The sequence below is a fragment of the Alosa pseudoharengus genome, unplaced genomic scaffold (assembly GCF_046254945.1).
Source record: "Alosa pseudoharengus isolate Yale_2024_CS ecotype anadromous, Long Island Sound unplaced genomic scaffold, YU_APseudo_1.1 YU_APseudo_1.1_scf_8, whole genome shotgun sequence".
NCBI lineage: Eukaryota > Metazoa > Chordata > Actinopteri > Clupeiformes > Clupeidae > Alosa > Alosa pseudoharengus.
This window is the reverse complement of record NW_027468870.1, coordinates 16,744,376-16,761,645: the sequence shown is the minus strand read 5'-3', so window position 1 is coordinate 16,761,645 and position 17,270 is coordinate 16,744,376. Positions and strand designations below refer to the sequence as shown.

The 17,270-nt window shown below is 41.1% G+C and overlaps 1 protein-coding gene across 1 annotated transcript in view; it reads right to left on the bottom strand.

Moving 5' to 3' along the window:
* arhgap20b (Rho GTPase activating protein 20b) overlaps positions 1-16,669 on the bottom strand; it is a 28,730-nt gene extending 12,061 nt beyond the window's left edge. Inside the window, exons 1-9 of the mRNA XM_076274533.1 lie at positions 16,501-16,669; positions 12,785-12,867; positions 9,582-9,752; positions 8,381-8,530; positions 7,814-7,855; positions 7,580-7,661; positions 7,405-7,482; positions 3,733-3,799; positions 2,629-2,811 (exon numbers count right to left, since the gene is read on the bottom strand). Coding sequence (XP_076130648.1) covers positions 2,629-2,811; positions 3,733-3,799; positions 7,405-7,482; positions 7,580-7,661; positions 7,814-7,855; positions 8,381-8,530; positions 9,582-9,752; positions 12,785-12,867; positions 16,501-16,575 — 931 coding nt within the window. The 5' untranslated portion in view covers positions 16,576-16,669. The remainder of the gene's footprint in view (positions 1-2,628; positions 2,812-3,732; positions 3,800-7,404; positions 7,483-7,579; positions 7,662-7,813; positions 7,856-8,380; positions 8,531-9,581; positions 9,753-12,784; positions 12,868-16,500) is intronic.
* Between the last annotated feature and the right edge of the window lie 601 nt (positions 16,670-17,270).

Below are 17,270 nucleotides of genomic sequence, written 5' to 3'. Positions count from 1 at the left end.
GCGGTTCAAACATGGCCAGGCCCAGGCAGGCAAACTAGCCTTAAACGTTTTTTCAGAGGCCAGACGCGATGGATAATGATTAATTGGTAACGTCTGAAGCCTCAGATGTCCGGTCAACTCCATCACCACCAGATAAAAAGCAGAAGTGTCGGGCGTAGGCTATATCTGTCGGAATCAGTGACATTGGAAGTGGAGTTGCGGGGGGTGCGGCCGCTCCAAGACACTGTCATTCTCCGTGTACATTGGACATGCAAAGTGTTCTTTACCCAAAGCATACAGTAGGTTTATGCGTTCTCTGTCTATGATCAGCAGGGTTAGGGCCTCCTCGACGAGGCGATTACTGGTCCGCGGATAATTTCTGGCACAATTAAACGGTATCATTGAACCGCGGCCGAAAGAAAAAGAAACTAAACATTTCCCAGAATAGGAAACATTTCTTAATTTATTGTTATCAAATAAAGAGGCATAGCATTAGGGGGTAGTGGTGTGAGCGCTCATTCTTGTGTGTGCGCATCTGTGTAAGTTAAACAGTCACCACTGAGATAACGTGGGTAGCAGCAACAAACAACGTAGCCTTTTTAAAACAACGAACTCTTGCTGTCCGTGAAAAGATACTGGCTAGATCTTGTTAGGCATGTTTAAGTTAGGCTAATGAACATGTTGCATTCTATACAGATTATGTAATTCTTTAAGCTACATAGCCTGTCTCCAGTTTTCCTCAGTTTGACTAATTAAGAAGGGATAATAGGATATTTGACCGGCATATCATCAAAATGTCCGGAAAACGAAACCTCTGCCGGTCACTTTGACCGGCACCATTTTTTTCTAGCGGAAACTCTGGTTTACACTAAACAAACCCAGAGTGTGTGTGTGTGTATAGTGTGTGTGTATAGTGTGTGTGTGTGTGTGTGTGTGTATAGTGTGTATAGTGTGTGTGTGTGTGTGGGGGGTGGGTGGGTCATAAGGAAGGATGCAGAACAGGAAGAAAGCAGGGGTCCTCATCTCCTCACACACACACACACACACACACACACACACATACAAATACACACAGAGATGGGCATTGGTCACACAAATTTCACACACATGAAATGAAATGCATGCAGTTCCATCTCAGAGAAGGGCACTTTGAGAACACTTGAGAGTGAGAGCACAGACCTCAATCAAGACTGTTCCAACAAGACTGGCATTTTCTTTTCTTCCTTATTTTATATATTCAATCTTTCCCCAAAGCCCTTCCCATCTTGTCATATAACTTGTTTCTTTTTTTTTTTCTTTTTTGGCCCTCTTTGGAGGACAGCTTTATTTTTAATAAAGCAATATATATTTTATAGCACACACAATATGTTACAATCAGACTTGGATTATATACAGTGCATTTACTATTGTCCTACCGTAACCATTCACCCAGTTTTAGTGCGATACATATAAGCCAAAGAGAGGGGAGATTATAGCACCACGTACACCACGAGTGTATAAGTATAAGTTATAGTATATATACTCTTTTGATCCCGTGAGGGAAATTTGGTCTCTGCATTTATCCCAATCCGTGAATTAGTAAAACACACTCAGCACACAGTGAACACACAGTGAGGTGAAGCACACACTAATCCCAGCACAGTGAGCTGCCTGCTACAACAGCGGCGCTCGGGGAGCAGTGAGGGGTTAGGTGCCTTGCTCAAGGGCACTTCAGCCGTGCCTACTGGTCGGGGTTCGAACCGGCAACCCTCCGGTTACAAGTCTGAAGTGCTAACCAGTAGGCCACGGCTGCCCCGAGTGTAACACATAACACATATAAAAGGTGACAGACAGACAACAGAGGGAAGTGAGGAAGGACAGGACTGGACAAGACAGTTGACAAACACAAGGATGTATTATTAATGATTGGGTAGAATGATCTGTGATTCGCATTAGCTGGTCACGGTTAGGGTGTTGAAAGGGGTTTTAAAACATGTTATAGTGTGTGCCTATGTGTGTGCGTAAAGTGGTAGCTGTAGGGGCAAAAGCAAAAGGGAAAAGAAAAAGAGAATAAATAAATAAATAAATAAATAAATAAATAAATAAACTTTACAGAACGGAAGAGGGAGGTATGTGTCTGGTAATGTACACGGCTTATAGTTATGTGTTTGTGCTATTTAGAAACGTCAAATATATAACTTGTTTCTATTATTGTTTTATTATTGTTTTCTATTCTGTGTATTCTCTCTGATTTGATGCTATATTTTTCTCATTTGTGGATCAGTCATTTCTCATTTAAAACGAGACGATGTACAATAATACCATTTGACAAACAATAGAATTATCTCTCATCTCATCTGACTGAACGCCCTTCTTGTTACTTTTCATTTCAACCTGCAAGAAACCAAATTTAATTCACTTAAAAGTATAAAATATCTAAACTAACTTATTTCTAAGTTAGTTACTAATATCTAAACTAACTTGAGTTTTGTACACAACAACACTTTAAAAACCTCGAAAAATAATTTAAAGAAAGTCCAGGTGGCAGCACCTAGGCGGCACACCGCGTACACACTCATTTTGTCACAGAACTCAGGCTTGACACATGACTGTCGCCTACTTCTACCTGAGAGGTGCTCCTGTTTTGGGGGAGCGACAGACGAGACGTACCGGTCTGGGTGGGGTGGTGCCTGGCACTGCGGGCCCTGAAGGTGAAGAGGGGCACGGGCACCTCCCTTGGCAGGAGCTCCAGGTGCAGGGTGCCCTCGGCCGTCAGCAGGCTGCTCCGCACCATGGGCAGGCACTCGGACACCCGCAGGTGATGGAGGATGATGCTGTACGGACACTCGTGCCCTTAGATGGATGTGGAGGAGGACAAAAAATGAAGTGAAAATGTGAATGGTGAAGAATGGAGCCTATTATGTATCGTGGTGTGAGTGGAGGTGTTTCCTGGTCGATCTAATGGATGGCTAGGAGTTCATCTGACACTCATTAAAATCTGACTGGCACATCTGAAATGATATTCTGACATCTATCAAACTTTTGTGTCTTGTCTTGTTTTTTTATCTTAATATAAGATTATAACACTTGGTTAGATATCAGTTTTTGCAGTGCAGGCTTTGTGCTGCATTACATATAAGGAATACTCAATTATTTTTATAAAAAAATGTAAAATCTGTGTGTATATAGCTTATACATGTGTGTTTGTGCATGCCAGTGTGTGTGGGTGAGAAAGAATGACTCATAGATGAGCTTCACCCACAGTTAAAAAAACAAATAATTGGACACACAATTGACACAGTGTGATCTCAGCGGGCTTCAGCCCAGTGCATGGTTACCCTTAGAGCTGGGGATCAAACCACCACCAACAGAGCATGCATCAACCAATCACAGAAAATCCAGTTCTCTCTCTCTCTCTCTCTCTCTCTCTCTCTCTCTGTAATTTCAGTCCATGAGCATTTGATGTATGAATAATAATGAATGTATGAATAGAATTGCACAGTGTGCAGCACAATATTCACTAACAGCCTTGAATATAACAATGATAAAAAAAAACCTATTTCCATAGCCCCTTTCATGGTACCCTAGGAGGCTATACACAGTGGAGAGCTAGTGTTAAAGACTACAGGTTTCAGTGAGCAGCACAGTTCTGAAAGATGCCCAGAGAAGGAGCATTGTGGATCTCTGATGGGAGAGCGTTCCAAAGATTGGGGACTCTCAACAGATATCCTCAAGTGGCGATATGTTTGTGTGTGTGTGTTCCGTGTTGCGTACCGATGAGGACACACGGAGCTTCCTCCGCCGCCGACTCCACCCAGAGCTGATACTCCGCCGGTGGTCCCTGCGGGGGAGGGAAACGGGCAAAGCTAGTTAGGGGACTGGGACAGGAAATGGCCTCGTATCGGCCACAGCAGGAAGCGCCTGAGTAGAAAAAAACAGGTCAGGAAATGCCTTCAGAAAACATGAAGAACAACGAGCCTGTCAATCAAACTGGTCTCTGGGATGGTGTGCCATGGCGAGATAAGAGAGAGCAAGACAGAGACAAATCGAGCGCTAGGGAGCAGGGGGGTGGGGTGAAAGGGTAGACCTTTAATAAGTAGCTAACTGCCCTTTAGAGGGCAGTTGTGGGGCAAGCGGCTGCTGTGTCTATGCCACTTTATGTGCCCATGGGGAGCCAGGTTAGAATCTGACCTGACATCCTTTCCCAATCAAACCCTATTTCTCTCCCACTCGCTTCCTGCCACTCTTCTTTGTCCTATCTGAATAAAGGCAATCATGTACTTATATGTGTATATATGTCAAGATGTGATGTATTGCTAGTTTTCACTTGTGAGAAACAATCAATCAAAGCAATCAAATATAAGTTTCACCTCAGCAATAACATAATCAGCCCCAGCATTTCTAGCTATCTTTTGCAATTTCTATCTTTTGCAACACTATTATTACCCAAGAGAGAGAAAAAATAAACATCAAAACCGGAACACTTTAGTCGTAAACCTTCAGGGGACACTTTGGATTTGATTGGTGCGTATGTGATAAGGGGCAGGAGGAGCAGATGAGCTGAGACTGCTCTCTCCACACTATTGAAATACTGATTGGCTACTTTAGGTACTGAAGATGAGAAATGGACTAAATCATGTAATTCTTCTCCAATAAAGCTCTGACTACTAGAGTGACTACTTATGGTGCACAAATCAATCATCATCCAACGTAAGACGTCAATTGATATTGGTTCATTCACTCAAAACATGTTTGCTTCAGCTCTGCTTTGAAAAGGAGGCACTGCACTTTCTCTATGTATGCCACCATATATAAAACTCATGCAAGCTGAATAAACTCAACAACATGTATGAGTTCAGTAACTAGGGCATTCAGATTGTACAATTCAAAGATTCCATTCAACACAAAGAACATCCTTAACTTTAAAAGGTTGGTAACACTTTGTGTAAAGGGTGTATGAATTAATTCATGGTTTATGCATTGCTTCATTTATACTTTATGCATCATCAGGAATTGACATGCATTCATGGTCTCGCATTAATGACCTCATGCATGAACAACACATCAACTAAAGCATTAGATACGGTGGGTACATCCAGTGGCGGAGCTAGGGGGTGGCTTACGGGGCTTAAGCCCCGAATCTTTTTTCAAAAGCCCCGAATCTTTTTTTAGTGTTTTAAATTCCCGGCAACTCTTATTTCCAATATAACTCCCCCTCGGTTTCTCTATAAATGTCACCAAATGCTCTATTACTGAGGAAATATATCCCTTATTTTCAAAGCCCAATATTGAAAAATAATTTGACTTGCTACACGATCTATGCCACGTCTCTGGGCTATCCGCTATGGTGATTTCAATGGTTAGATTGATTTGTTTAGATCCAGTGAAAATGCTGCCTTGACAACGCTACATCATGGCTTCGGTGTTCCAAAAAGCCTCTGTCAGAAGTCTGTCACTTTTACAATCTGTGATAAAACACTTTGTGTACATGTTGTTGAAACGTTATGGATATTAGAAAGTTTTTCAAAAGACCACCCAGCTCCGTTCAAGCAACAGCATCGCCCAGTGAACTGATGGATGGTGTTGTTTCAGGTTGGTGATTTCACGTTAAGAGCTTTCAGTCAGTTAGGCAGGCTAACGTTAGGCTACTTGGCTAGCTCCCTAGCACTAAATGCTTTTAACGTTAACGTTAAATGTCCTCGTTCGTCGGCGGAAAAGGCAAATTCAATACTCTCATAGGCTAGCTAAGCCTACTGCAGAATAAGAAATTCCAGCTCCCAAAACAAAGTGATCCTCGTCTTGTAATAAATTAGGCTACACTGTTTTGAAATGTCAGAAAAACCCATTAACAGTTATCTGCCCATGTCAACTTTTCAGTGTCATATGTTGCACAAAATAATGTTAACTGTTAGCCTACCTTAAAACCTTGTTGATATCCTATCCACCACCACAGATCTTATAATCCAAGAGTCCACATAAATATAAAAGTCATGTTATGTTGTTTTGGCTGCCTAACTAATTATTAACTAAAAAAAAAAACATTACAATGATATATTGAGAGGAAAGGGCCCATACGTGTGTTAATCAAGCACCATGCAGTCTGCATTCATAATCTAGGTGCTTGATTTTATGCACCTGTGTAAAGGGGCCTGATGAAACCTATGAATAATCTTGCTAAATTACAAAATTAATAGAATTTAGAAACGCCTATGTCAAGATGATAATGCATTCCTTCTAAAATACCCTTGTATCATGATGACTGGCCATACTGTAATTATATCATAATATTATGTATATTATAGTATAAGATATTCTATATATTTGTCACACAGATGAGATCAGGGAAGAGGAAGAAGGAGAATAGCAATAATAAACAATAATGTCACATCAAACAATAGCCTAATGAAAATAAACAAATACTATAATATACAAACCATAAGAAACGCTTAATTAACTAAGTACATGCTAAACAGATATGAACAGATATTGCCTCTTGAAAGACCCAAAACTATAATTTTACACAGTGTTGTGCCAGTCAGATACCTTGAATCTGTTGAATGTTAGTTTCACATTTTTTAAGTCTCAATGTGTCCATTAGTTTACACAAAATTCACTAGAAGTCATTATTTAGGGGGTTATTTAAAAAAAAAATTAAATGGGCTAAGCCCCGAATGTTTACAATGTCTGGCTCCGCCCCTGGGTACATCATTATGATTTATGCATTTTTAATCATGATCATCATGATTACTTGCATTTAAGATTAACTGCTCATGAATTCATCATATCAGTGGCCCCTCAACTAAAGTAATGAATGATGTATTTAGAGAACTGCACAAGTTGTGTTCAAATCAGAATTTGAGCAGTGATGACCACATTTTTGACAGAAAAATAAATAATCATGCTTAATAAATCAATTGATGTGCCCTGCCCACCGTACCTAATGTTTCAGTTGATGCATTGTTCATGTATGAGTTCACCAATAATGGACTCATGTCAATTCCTGATGATTCATGAGATATTGTGTGTGTGTGTGTGTGTGTGTGTGTGTGTGTGTGCGTGCGTGTGTGTATGTGTGTGTGTGTGTGTGTGTTTATCATGGGCCGCGTGATGACTGCTTTATGTTAACTAAAAGAGGTTGGTGGCCCACCAATGTAATAATCAACCTTGTAGGAGCTTGTTTCCATTTGAGCATACTTAAAAAGCAATCACAGTAACTTAAAGCAACACTATGCCACAATTTGAACCTTTTTCAAACTACTTTTGGTTTAATCTTAATTTATGTTGAAAATACCACCCCAACGTGACCGATAAAGCGGGTGCACCACTGGGCTGTGTATACAGTAAGCTCCCTCCTGTAGTCCCTGTTCACCCACTGAGCAGTATCAGCCAGGAATGAGACATCAACCCCATTGATGCTCCTGCCGGGAACTCAGACTGTCGACTTACTCTTAATTCATATTGAAGTGCAACTGTCTGGATGATATCATCAGCCGTGGCACTGCTATCCAGTTGAAGTGCTGCAGTCTGAAGGAACAGAAAATAAGATGTTATGAGGTTTGGAGCCTTTTGTTATGGGGTAAAAACACCTTTCATGAATTATGAACAGTCCATGCTCTCTTACAAAGACCCGATCATCCAGCAGCACTAGGAGTCCCATGGCAATTTTAGATGGGAGCTCATCCTGCTTGGACTTAACAATGTACCTGAAATTGAGAAAACATATTGAGCATATAATGATCGATTGTTAAACAAAATAGAAATTGTATTTATTATTATTAACAGGAATTTTAATTATTGTTGAACTATTTGGATGGTGTATCATCAATATGTATGCAGCTGTGACTATACTACTTACCATTTCAGAGTTGACAGCCATTTCTCCTTAGTCTCTGTGGAGCTATTCAGAAACAACATTGAACATTAAACTGGTCAACTGCAACAGAAAGCAATGATTATGATTCTGGTAGCAGTGGTAATTGTTGTTATTTTCTGTCCTTAACCCTTAAAGTCGTACGAAATGTTGGTAAATGATATTCTAAAGAATATCTGGGTTCATTGAATTCAACATAGAATTTTAGAGCCTTGAATTGTTGCGGAACGGAATCTGTAAAACCGTTTGTGTTACTTAGGAACGTGACAGACAGATCTTATTATTGTCTGAGCGTTGTGTTACGCTTGTCGCTGACGCAAGATCTGGAATGCACTATAGATAATTGGCAGTTAGAGTAACCATAATGACAGAAAGGTCACAGAATAAGGTTTCAGTTTCAGGCACTGAAGTGAATCTATATAAAATCATAATACATGTCTTTGACAAACATCATGGGGAGAAAAAAGATATCAAATTGTGAAAAGTGAAATGTTCTAAAAATCTAAGTGGTGCAAAGAACAAATAGGAAAGAAAGAAACAAACTTGGCATACCTGAGGGTAACAACATAATTGGTTGTGGGCCAGCCGATAACGAAGGAGTTTTTGGAGCTGAGTTTGCGCTCTGTGACCTGCTCCACACAGGAGGCGAGCCACATCTCGCTAAGCCTCACCTGCGCCTTCACCTTAAGACTGGCTGAGGACCTTGGCACAGGGGACACACAGTGGTACACACACTCAGACTCTCACCTCAGGAACTACACACTCCTGTACGCGTGTCCTCTCTCATGAAAAGAACCCCATTGGTGAAAGAACTGATTATACAGTACAAACAAGTTAAATGATCATACTGCTGCAGAAGTAATGCCCTGAGTAACTTGCATTTTCAATAGCGTCAGTTGATGCACTTTCAAATGGTGGTATAGCCCTGTAGGCATTGACCTTTGTGTTAAAAAAGAGATGTTATCACATTGATTTGCAGGCATGATAATAACACCTCTTGTTCTACCAAAGATCAAAAGGTTGAAAATGCATTAAGTTACCTTATTGAAAATGCATAAATGCCCTGTATGTTCCAAGTAAAACTGCAATATAGATGTGTGTGTGAGTGGGTGGGGGGGGGACTAGAGACCTTGATAAAGCCTCAGCCTTCTCACAGTTCAAAGTCAGCAAAATCTATTTCAAGTATACCTCAAATCATTCAACAGTGTGTGGAAGTCTGTGCAATGCCCCCATGTCAATGCTAATTGGAATATCACAAGCACAACCCTAGAAATTGCAGACGGTGCATTTTGGTTGTTTGGTTGTCACATGAACATGAAACGAAACCGTACGGGCCCAAAAGATGATCCTGTATCCATATTTGTAGAGAGGATATTGAATGCTTAACTATGATATAGCATAGTTCATACCAAAAGATCTTTCCTGGTGATGGAAGACCCTTTAAGGCTCTGATATAATTAACAAATTGTGCCAAAGTATATTTGCTTATTTGCATATTTGTTCTATTAATGCAGAAAAAAGAAAGGGTTATTCTCCTATCATTGAAGCTAATCAGATTATCATGATGTCAGATAATATGATGAGCTTAACTTTGGAAGACCTCCTGAAATGTTAAATTGAGAGGACATCCTGAAATGTTAAATTGGGAGGATAACCAATGCTTAGCTGCAGAGAAGGAAATACAACCCGGGAAAGAAATTATATTGAAAACATTGAGTTTACTTCAACGAGACAGAAAGATCGTTTCCCTCACTTGGACTTGGCAATGATGAGGACGTCCGTGAAAAGGAAGAGGCGTCTCTCCTGAGTCTGCAGTCCGTTGGTGAGGTAAACATGGTCCTCCATGACGAAGAAGGAGCCATGTGTGACCGCTACATCGGGCTGATTCACATGCCAGGGGCAGCGCTCCACAGAGATGCCAGCCCTGTGGGAGTTTAGTACAGAGAAGGCGAGATCACAAGACGCCATGTACGACAGAGGTGTGCAATACAGAGCAGTCAAGTGGATGGTGTAAGGATCCTAACTCCCAGGCTGATGATACTGTAATCCTTTCAATCCCTTCAATGTGGACTTTTGATCAGCTACTCTGCTTCATGGAAGTGTGGGCATATTGTGGGCCTACTGTCACATGCTTGTCACATGTCCACAGGAGAAGTTCATTTGGACCAGGAAATGTAATAAAATGTATACATTGTCCTGTCTTGTTTCCTCATTTGTTCTGATGGGAAAAGATGACTATGGTGTGGCACTTAATGGCACCATAGTCATCTTTAGAGTCGCTTGGCCTAGTCTTAACCACCATCTCCCAAATGCTCCGGGAGTCTCCAACGCATTGATAGCGGCTGCCTGATGCCAGAAAATTATATATATATAATATATATATATATATATAACAACAAATGACAACAAATGAGCGAAAGAGAACAACGGAGAGAACACTTCGGCCAATCCTGCTACCTTCCTGAAATTATTTTTTGCAGGGTGGGATGTCCAGAATAGCATAGCACTGAATTGAGCAAGGCTAACTGAAATAGCATGTGAACAGCATAGGCAAATTGTGAACAATAGGCCATTGCAGTGTGCAAGTCCTTTTCTGAAAGACAAATGTATATTGTTCAAGGTCTTCTCACTGAATTCAAACAGAAGAAGTTAGCTCTGTCAATATGGCTGATTCCTTTCAGAAAAAAGAGAGCTCAGGAACAAGAAAACTCAGAGACAAGACCTTTGTTTGTTAAGAGAGTGAACAATCGGGGATATTCTTTAAAGAGTAAGAGTTTAAAGATTCTTTACAAAGACTTAAATTCAGGGGTGCCAATAATTGTGGTGCATGGGTTTTTGTTAAAAAAATGTTAAACATTATGATGTTTTCTTCTCAGAATGAATTTGCTTCCCTTAAGGGATGATTATTTTTATTTTTCTGATTCATTTCAGTTCAAAGGAATTAGCAATAACATAACATCCACACCATGTGAAATTATTGGCAATTTAAACATATTAATTTACTTAGTTATTTTTAGTTTGATCTCTCAGTCTTTGCTATTCTTTCTCAAACTGTGTTATTGTCTTGGATATAAATATGCCAAACAGCAAGAGCAACCCACAGATGGGTGTGGAGGATGGCATTTCGGCCAGGAACTGCAAAGAACTGAGCCACAATCTATGAATAAAGTAAAGACCTGTGTTGATGACAGCCACACTGCTATGAAGGACAGTGTGAACCCAGATGAACCAGATAGAGGGTAACGTTATTGTCTTTGACAAACAAAGACACTGAAAAGACCGCTTCCCCTGAATCAGCTCACATCTGAGATATTTCTCCTGCGTAAGAACGGCTTAGGAGCGGGAGATAAATTGAGTTTGGACACGCCGAAGAGGCTCGTGCTGGTTGATTTGAGGACGGTGTGACAGCCTAACCCACCCTGCTGTTTTTCTTTCGGCTGTTTATGTTAGCCTTTTAGACACAGCTAGCGCACAAGAGGCACTCGGACGCCAAATAAAGGCAGGAATGCCGAGGAAACGAGCGACTTACAAACCCCCACACACCGAACCTTCACATGCGTCATTTGCACAAGTTACAGTACGGCATAGAGGGAGAGAGGGAGTGATAGAGAGAGTGAGTGTGTGAGAAAGAGAAGAAAGAAAGAGAAAGACTGGCTGCGGCTGGCTAAATTTATCTAAATGATTTGGAGACTGTTGAAAAGAGAGACTATGCTTGTGAAAGTGATGCACATGCATGCGTGTATGACCAGGTGTGAAGCAAATTAGAAGACAGTAATTGTGGGAGAGTATGTAATCGCTGAAGAGAAGAGAGGACACACACACTTCAGTGGCATGTGGGAAAGGCCAACTAAATGAGATGCAGGGAGACTGCAGGGCATAATGAGACTACAGGAAGGGATTCAGATTGCATAATTTCTTCTCTCAAATTGCTCTCCAGTTAACAAAGACACCAAACAAAAGGACTGGTGAAATGCTCCAGAGAAAGTGAAGCTGCTTATTTGATTGTCTTATTTGAATGAGTGGGTAGGGGGGACGCTTGGAAAAAGAATAATGTACTGTATGAATTTTTCAGAGAAGCATACAGCAAATTTCACACTGTGATGAGAAACAATGTAAGGCTTTACAAAACTAAAAATGGATATAGAGATTTCTGATTCTTTAGCATGGGGTCCTGCAGCCACTTTAGCAGAAGATCTCCCCCTTGATCACAGTTGCCTCTGATTGGAAATAGGAGAAGCCCATTCTCACATCTGCACCCAGCCACCTGGGCACAGAATTGACCTGTAGATAGCCGTGAGACTAAAAGCGTACAGTATATGAATGTTGAAATTCCGTCTAGAATTGATCCTTACATCAATTTGATCTGTAGTCTGATCATGGTGGACAGAATGAATGATGATGATGCCCTCTTCAGAGTATGTATTTGTACCTGTGTACAGTCAAACAGGAGAGGCTTCCCCCTTCTCATCTCTTTATTTCATTCATTCAGCTTTGGTTTCATGTTCCTTCTATCTCATGTATTCAGGCTTATCAGCTTTTTTGCCATTTGAACATGATGTGTGATGAGATTGAGAAAATAAAACAAAAATGAAGGAGAATTAAAAAATAGAGTGAAATATTATGATATATATTGATTTTGTTTGTTTAAAGGCGATATGATAAAACAGTCATGTTTTAATGGAGACAGAGCCATGTCTCGCCATTTTCATTCCTCATCCACAACACAATAAACAACAGACTAAGAACTGAGCAACAACTTCAAACAGTATATCAGAGGAGTCGTGTGAAAGTGACTAAACCAGGCAAATCATGGAGAATGGGAATAGGCCAAATTAAAGGGAGAGAAATTTTATGATGATTGTCTCTTTTCATGCACTCTCTTACTCACATACATGGACAAACTTAAAGACGTGTGTGTGTGTGTGTGTGTATTGTAGATGGTACTTATGTAATGACCTGGTTTGTGTTCTGGGCTTGCTGAGAGCTCTGCTTATGACAGACTGAGCCGTCCTTCGCCTCTGAAGCATCGTCTTCATCTTCTGCAAACAAAAAACTAAAAGCTCAATGAATCACATTCATTTCAAGAGAGATAAGTACTCCATGTAGCCTGACGAGCCAGACCCACATTAAAATGTAGGGTCTGGGCACTCACGGTTCGCAGTGCTCAGTTAGAGGGGCGGGATAATCGGTTGTCTTTCAAATTCCCTCTGCACGCAATAGGACAGCGCTATGAGTCCCATGCGTTTCCCACCAGCGGAGCTAGTTGGCTAGTTCAAACTTTTGCCAACTTAATAAAAGCTTAGCTCGTGTCACACTGTTCGCCAACAGCAACATCCATCTTATTTGTTTTCAAGTAGCAGGGAATTCAAGCCAAACCGTTGCAACTCTGCCATCAATCATTATGTTAAGCCCGCCTAACAACTCTATACATGATTTGATTGGCCTGATAGAAGTTTAATTTTTCGAGCTCACAAGCCAACGGAGAGTTGCTAGACTAGCCCTGGCAGCAAATGTAATTTGCTGCCGCTAGGGTGCGTCTAGATTTCTAGGCTATACTCCATGCACTTGCTGACTAAACTCAGATTATTTATTCTAACAAATACTGAACATGGGCATCATCTCTCTAGAGACCTTTAGAATTCGTCCATATCTGCCCCCTCTGACCCAATACAACCTTCTGAGGTTGTACTGTATCCTTCTCTGTTTGTTCTTATGTAAAGTAATGTTGAACACCCCTTCTAAGTTACATAATGAGTGTGGATTTCCACAAGCAAAATGTCAACAAAACACTATTGAATCGGCTCCAACTGGTTTGTGTTCATAGCAACCTGACTTGCTTGTTGCTTTATTGTTTGGATCTGCAATATATCACTTCAGACCTAGTCCAGGAAGACCTTCTGCCTTACCACAGAAACCTGATCTAAAGGGGCTGTTCACACCAAGAGCGATAACTATAACAATAATGGCAAAGAAGTATTCGTCAAGCTAACATGAACGACAACGTCCACACATATACTATAATGATAACGACATGAAAAAAGATATCATTGGGGATCACTTTCAGAACAATTTTGAGAACGATAAAAATCAAACAGCCAACAGAATCCATCAAATTTTAAACATCCTATTCATCAACATAAGGAGAGACTTTCCTTATTGTTGGTTAGTTATACGCTCATCATTATAACTATAGTTTTCTTTCCTGGTTTGAATGGCCTTTAATAAATAATCATAGTAAATTATGAATATCTATTCAGAGTTCAATCTGAAATTAATTTATGCTCAGATAAGATGGATATTTCTTTAGAAATGTAATCAAAAATAGTAGTCATATCTAATCAAGATCTTTGCCTAACAGAGGTTAGTTGATTGCTATCAGGTCACGGATCACATTCTTGTCACATTCACCTCGCCTGAATCTTTTTCTGTATCACACATGAATAGAAACAGTTATTTCCTCACACATACTTTAATTACAGTCTGTATTTTATGAGGTCAAGACATTTTCAAAGGATATGGACGGTGCGCTTTTGAAATCAAAATAGTCATTGGTTTAAAATATATAGGAAGTGGCAAACATGCTCCGTGTGCAAGCTAAGAATTCATTTCTGTTTTAAAGCAAGGCTCGAGGTACAATATGGGGCCTGGTGAATTGTCGAAGAGTTGCACTGTCAAAGTCCACTCCAGCTTTTCCCAGACTGATTTTCACAATGGAGATAGAATGCAAAATGAGATTCATAGGGCTAAGTCCTAGACTAAAAGCTCTAGGCTCTACTAGGCTTAATCCGTGTATGGGGAACTGGTCCTTGGAATTTCTTAGTCTATGCTGTAACTCTATCTCTACTCTTGTTTTTCAAATAACAAAGCGTGGATGTTAATTCTGAATTGCCTCAGCAGCATGGTAACCACTTGGCCATTTGTTTATTGGTGTATATCTTGTAAGAACATTGGCTATCCTCCCCTTGCTATAAATTCCTAACCAACACAAACAGGTTTCTCAAGTCTTATTTGTTGTTGAAAACATATGAAAGCTCTTTGGTCATACTGAATAAATACATATCACTTAGAGCATCATTCATACATCACAGCCCACACCTGGAAATATTCTTGGCTATACCATCTAACATACACTTCTAGTCATAAATAATCTCGTCGTTTCAGTCTGAGGTTTTGCAGAACTTATTGTCTCAAGGTTCTCCTGGCAAAAGGAAATGAACATAGATCTACAGTGGCACAATTTACAATCCAACCGCTCCAGCAATTTCCACCATCCATTTTATATCTTTCTTTCCCACCTACTATATTTTATAAATCTTTTCTTGCTTCTCTCATTTTTTCTTGCTTTCTGTCCCCTCATTACTGACTGGAGGAGGCCACAGAGACAGGGGTGTTTTTCCCCCTTGAATCATATACCTGTCAAGCTAAGGCTAATTTGGAGAGATGCTATAGCTCTGCAGTTGAAGTGCCCTGAATTAGCCTTGCAGACTATACCCTTATGAGATGTATCATGACTAGTCTGACTTCCCATTACCAACACCATGGCTAAAAGTAACAATATTTATAAAGCTCTTGTTTAAACAAGAGCCTAAAAGATTATCTAGTGAAACATAGCAGTAACATAAAAGTAAGTAAGGCACTTGTGTGTGTGTGTGTGTGTGTGTGTGCTGTGTGTGTGTGTGTGTGTTTTCCCCTTCATGTTAGCTATAGCTAAATTAGCGAGTTGATTTCTAAGTTCTAGTTTGATATTAAACTATAACTACATATAGTGTCAAAGTTTAAAATAGTTATTTTAAATCACTTCAGTGTGGATTATTTTATTATCATTTCCTTTTCTCATTCACGGGTACAATGTGTGGTGACACTCATTGTTTCCTCCAGCAGCTAACAAGCAGAAAGCCTCCCGTCTGGACCAGGAAACAGGCATTACCGAACTTCTGCCCTAGCACCTGTTTCCTGTTTTGAGTCTGAAAAAGCATAAGACATTTTTTGAGAGCTTTTGACCTGGATCGATGGGTCTGTAATTGTATTCTGGTCAGTGGGAGGTACGGCACCTCAGACTCCACATCAAATCACCAGTAGCTAAGGCAAGGGGCTATACGCAAGGTGTCTAGAGACAGAAACCAGCCTAGTTAAAAAAGTGTCAATCAAGAATAGCTCAGCTCAGGCCGGGGTCAGCGCAGTGGAATAATGCCGGTGATTTGACCAGGAAGACATATGAAGGTCACAGCTCCGCACCTAATTTCACAGCAACAGTTAAGCTAGCCACACACCACCAGTCCATCATTATCCCTGTCCTCCTCATCCACACTCCATGACCTCATGTTGAGCCTGCCACTGATTTAATCTCCTCACGTTGACTGCAGAACAAGTCAAGTACAGCTATACACACACACACACACACAGACACACAAACTTTTTTGTAACTAAATGTTTGGTAGACTTTGTGGATTTATCTTTTAATTAAAGTGGAATGAATACATTTTTTTACATATGCATTTCACATTTCACGTTTTTGTCATGGTGAAATGCCCTTCAGGATCATTCTGTTTGGTGTTCTTTGAGGCTAAGTTAGTTGGCCACACATGCATGCACACATCCAGTTACACACACACACACAGATACACACACGCGCACACATACACATACACACACACAGATTAATTATCACTTGCCTTCTTCTCATGTGCGCTGGCCTCCTCCCCCTGGTGTGTTGAGATCTGAGGACTGGCCCTGTGCTGAGGAGTCATCTTCAGTCCGGCCCTGACACCACCATCGCCCTGCTGCCCCTGATGCTTCACTCAGCTCAGCTCACACACACACACACACACACACACGCACCCACCCAGGCAGGAGTCAAACTCGTCTGGACACAGGATACTGGCACATCCCCTTTACCCCTCTCTGAAACCATTTCCTCCCTATCTCTCTCTCTCTCTCTCCCTCTTTCCCGGTCCTGCTCCCCTCCCATTACCCGTCTCTGTCCAACCCGTCCCGTCTCCTAGCAGTATGCAGCCTCTGCCCCGTCCTTCGCCCACCCCACCCCACCCCTCACTCCTCTGGCCATTTTCCTCCCACTTCTCTCCCATTCTCCTCCTCTCTCTCTATCTCTCTCTCTCTCTCCCTCTTCCCTTCTCCTCTCCCCAGAGTTTCCTTTGTGGTGACCAAATAAGGGCACAGAAGGACAGAGAAAGACTCCCTCCAGCAAGCACCCAGGGCCCCACCCCCCCACCCACCCAGGTCGCTTGCAACCTCTTCTCCACCATTCCTCCACAGCACATTCACTCTGCTGCAGTTCACTCCTCCACTAAACAGTCAAGCTGACGGCCATCTAACAGCCCATAAATGCTCTTGCTTTTGTAAACGTTGAAAATCCTGTGTTACTGGGGAAGCTGCAGGGCATGATTGCAGGGAACCGTTTCTTTCTGGTAGCGGTGTGTCATGC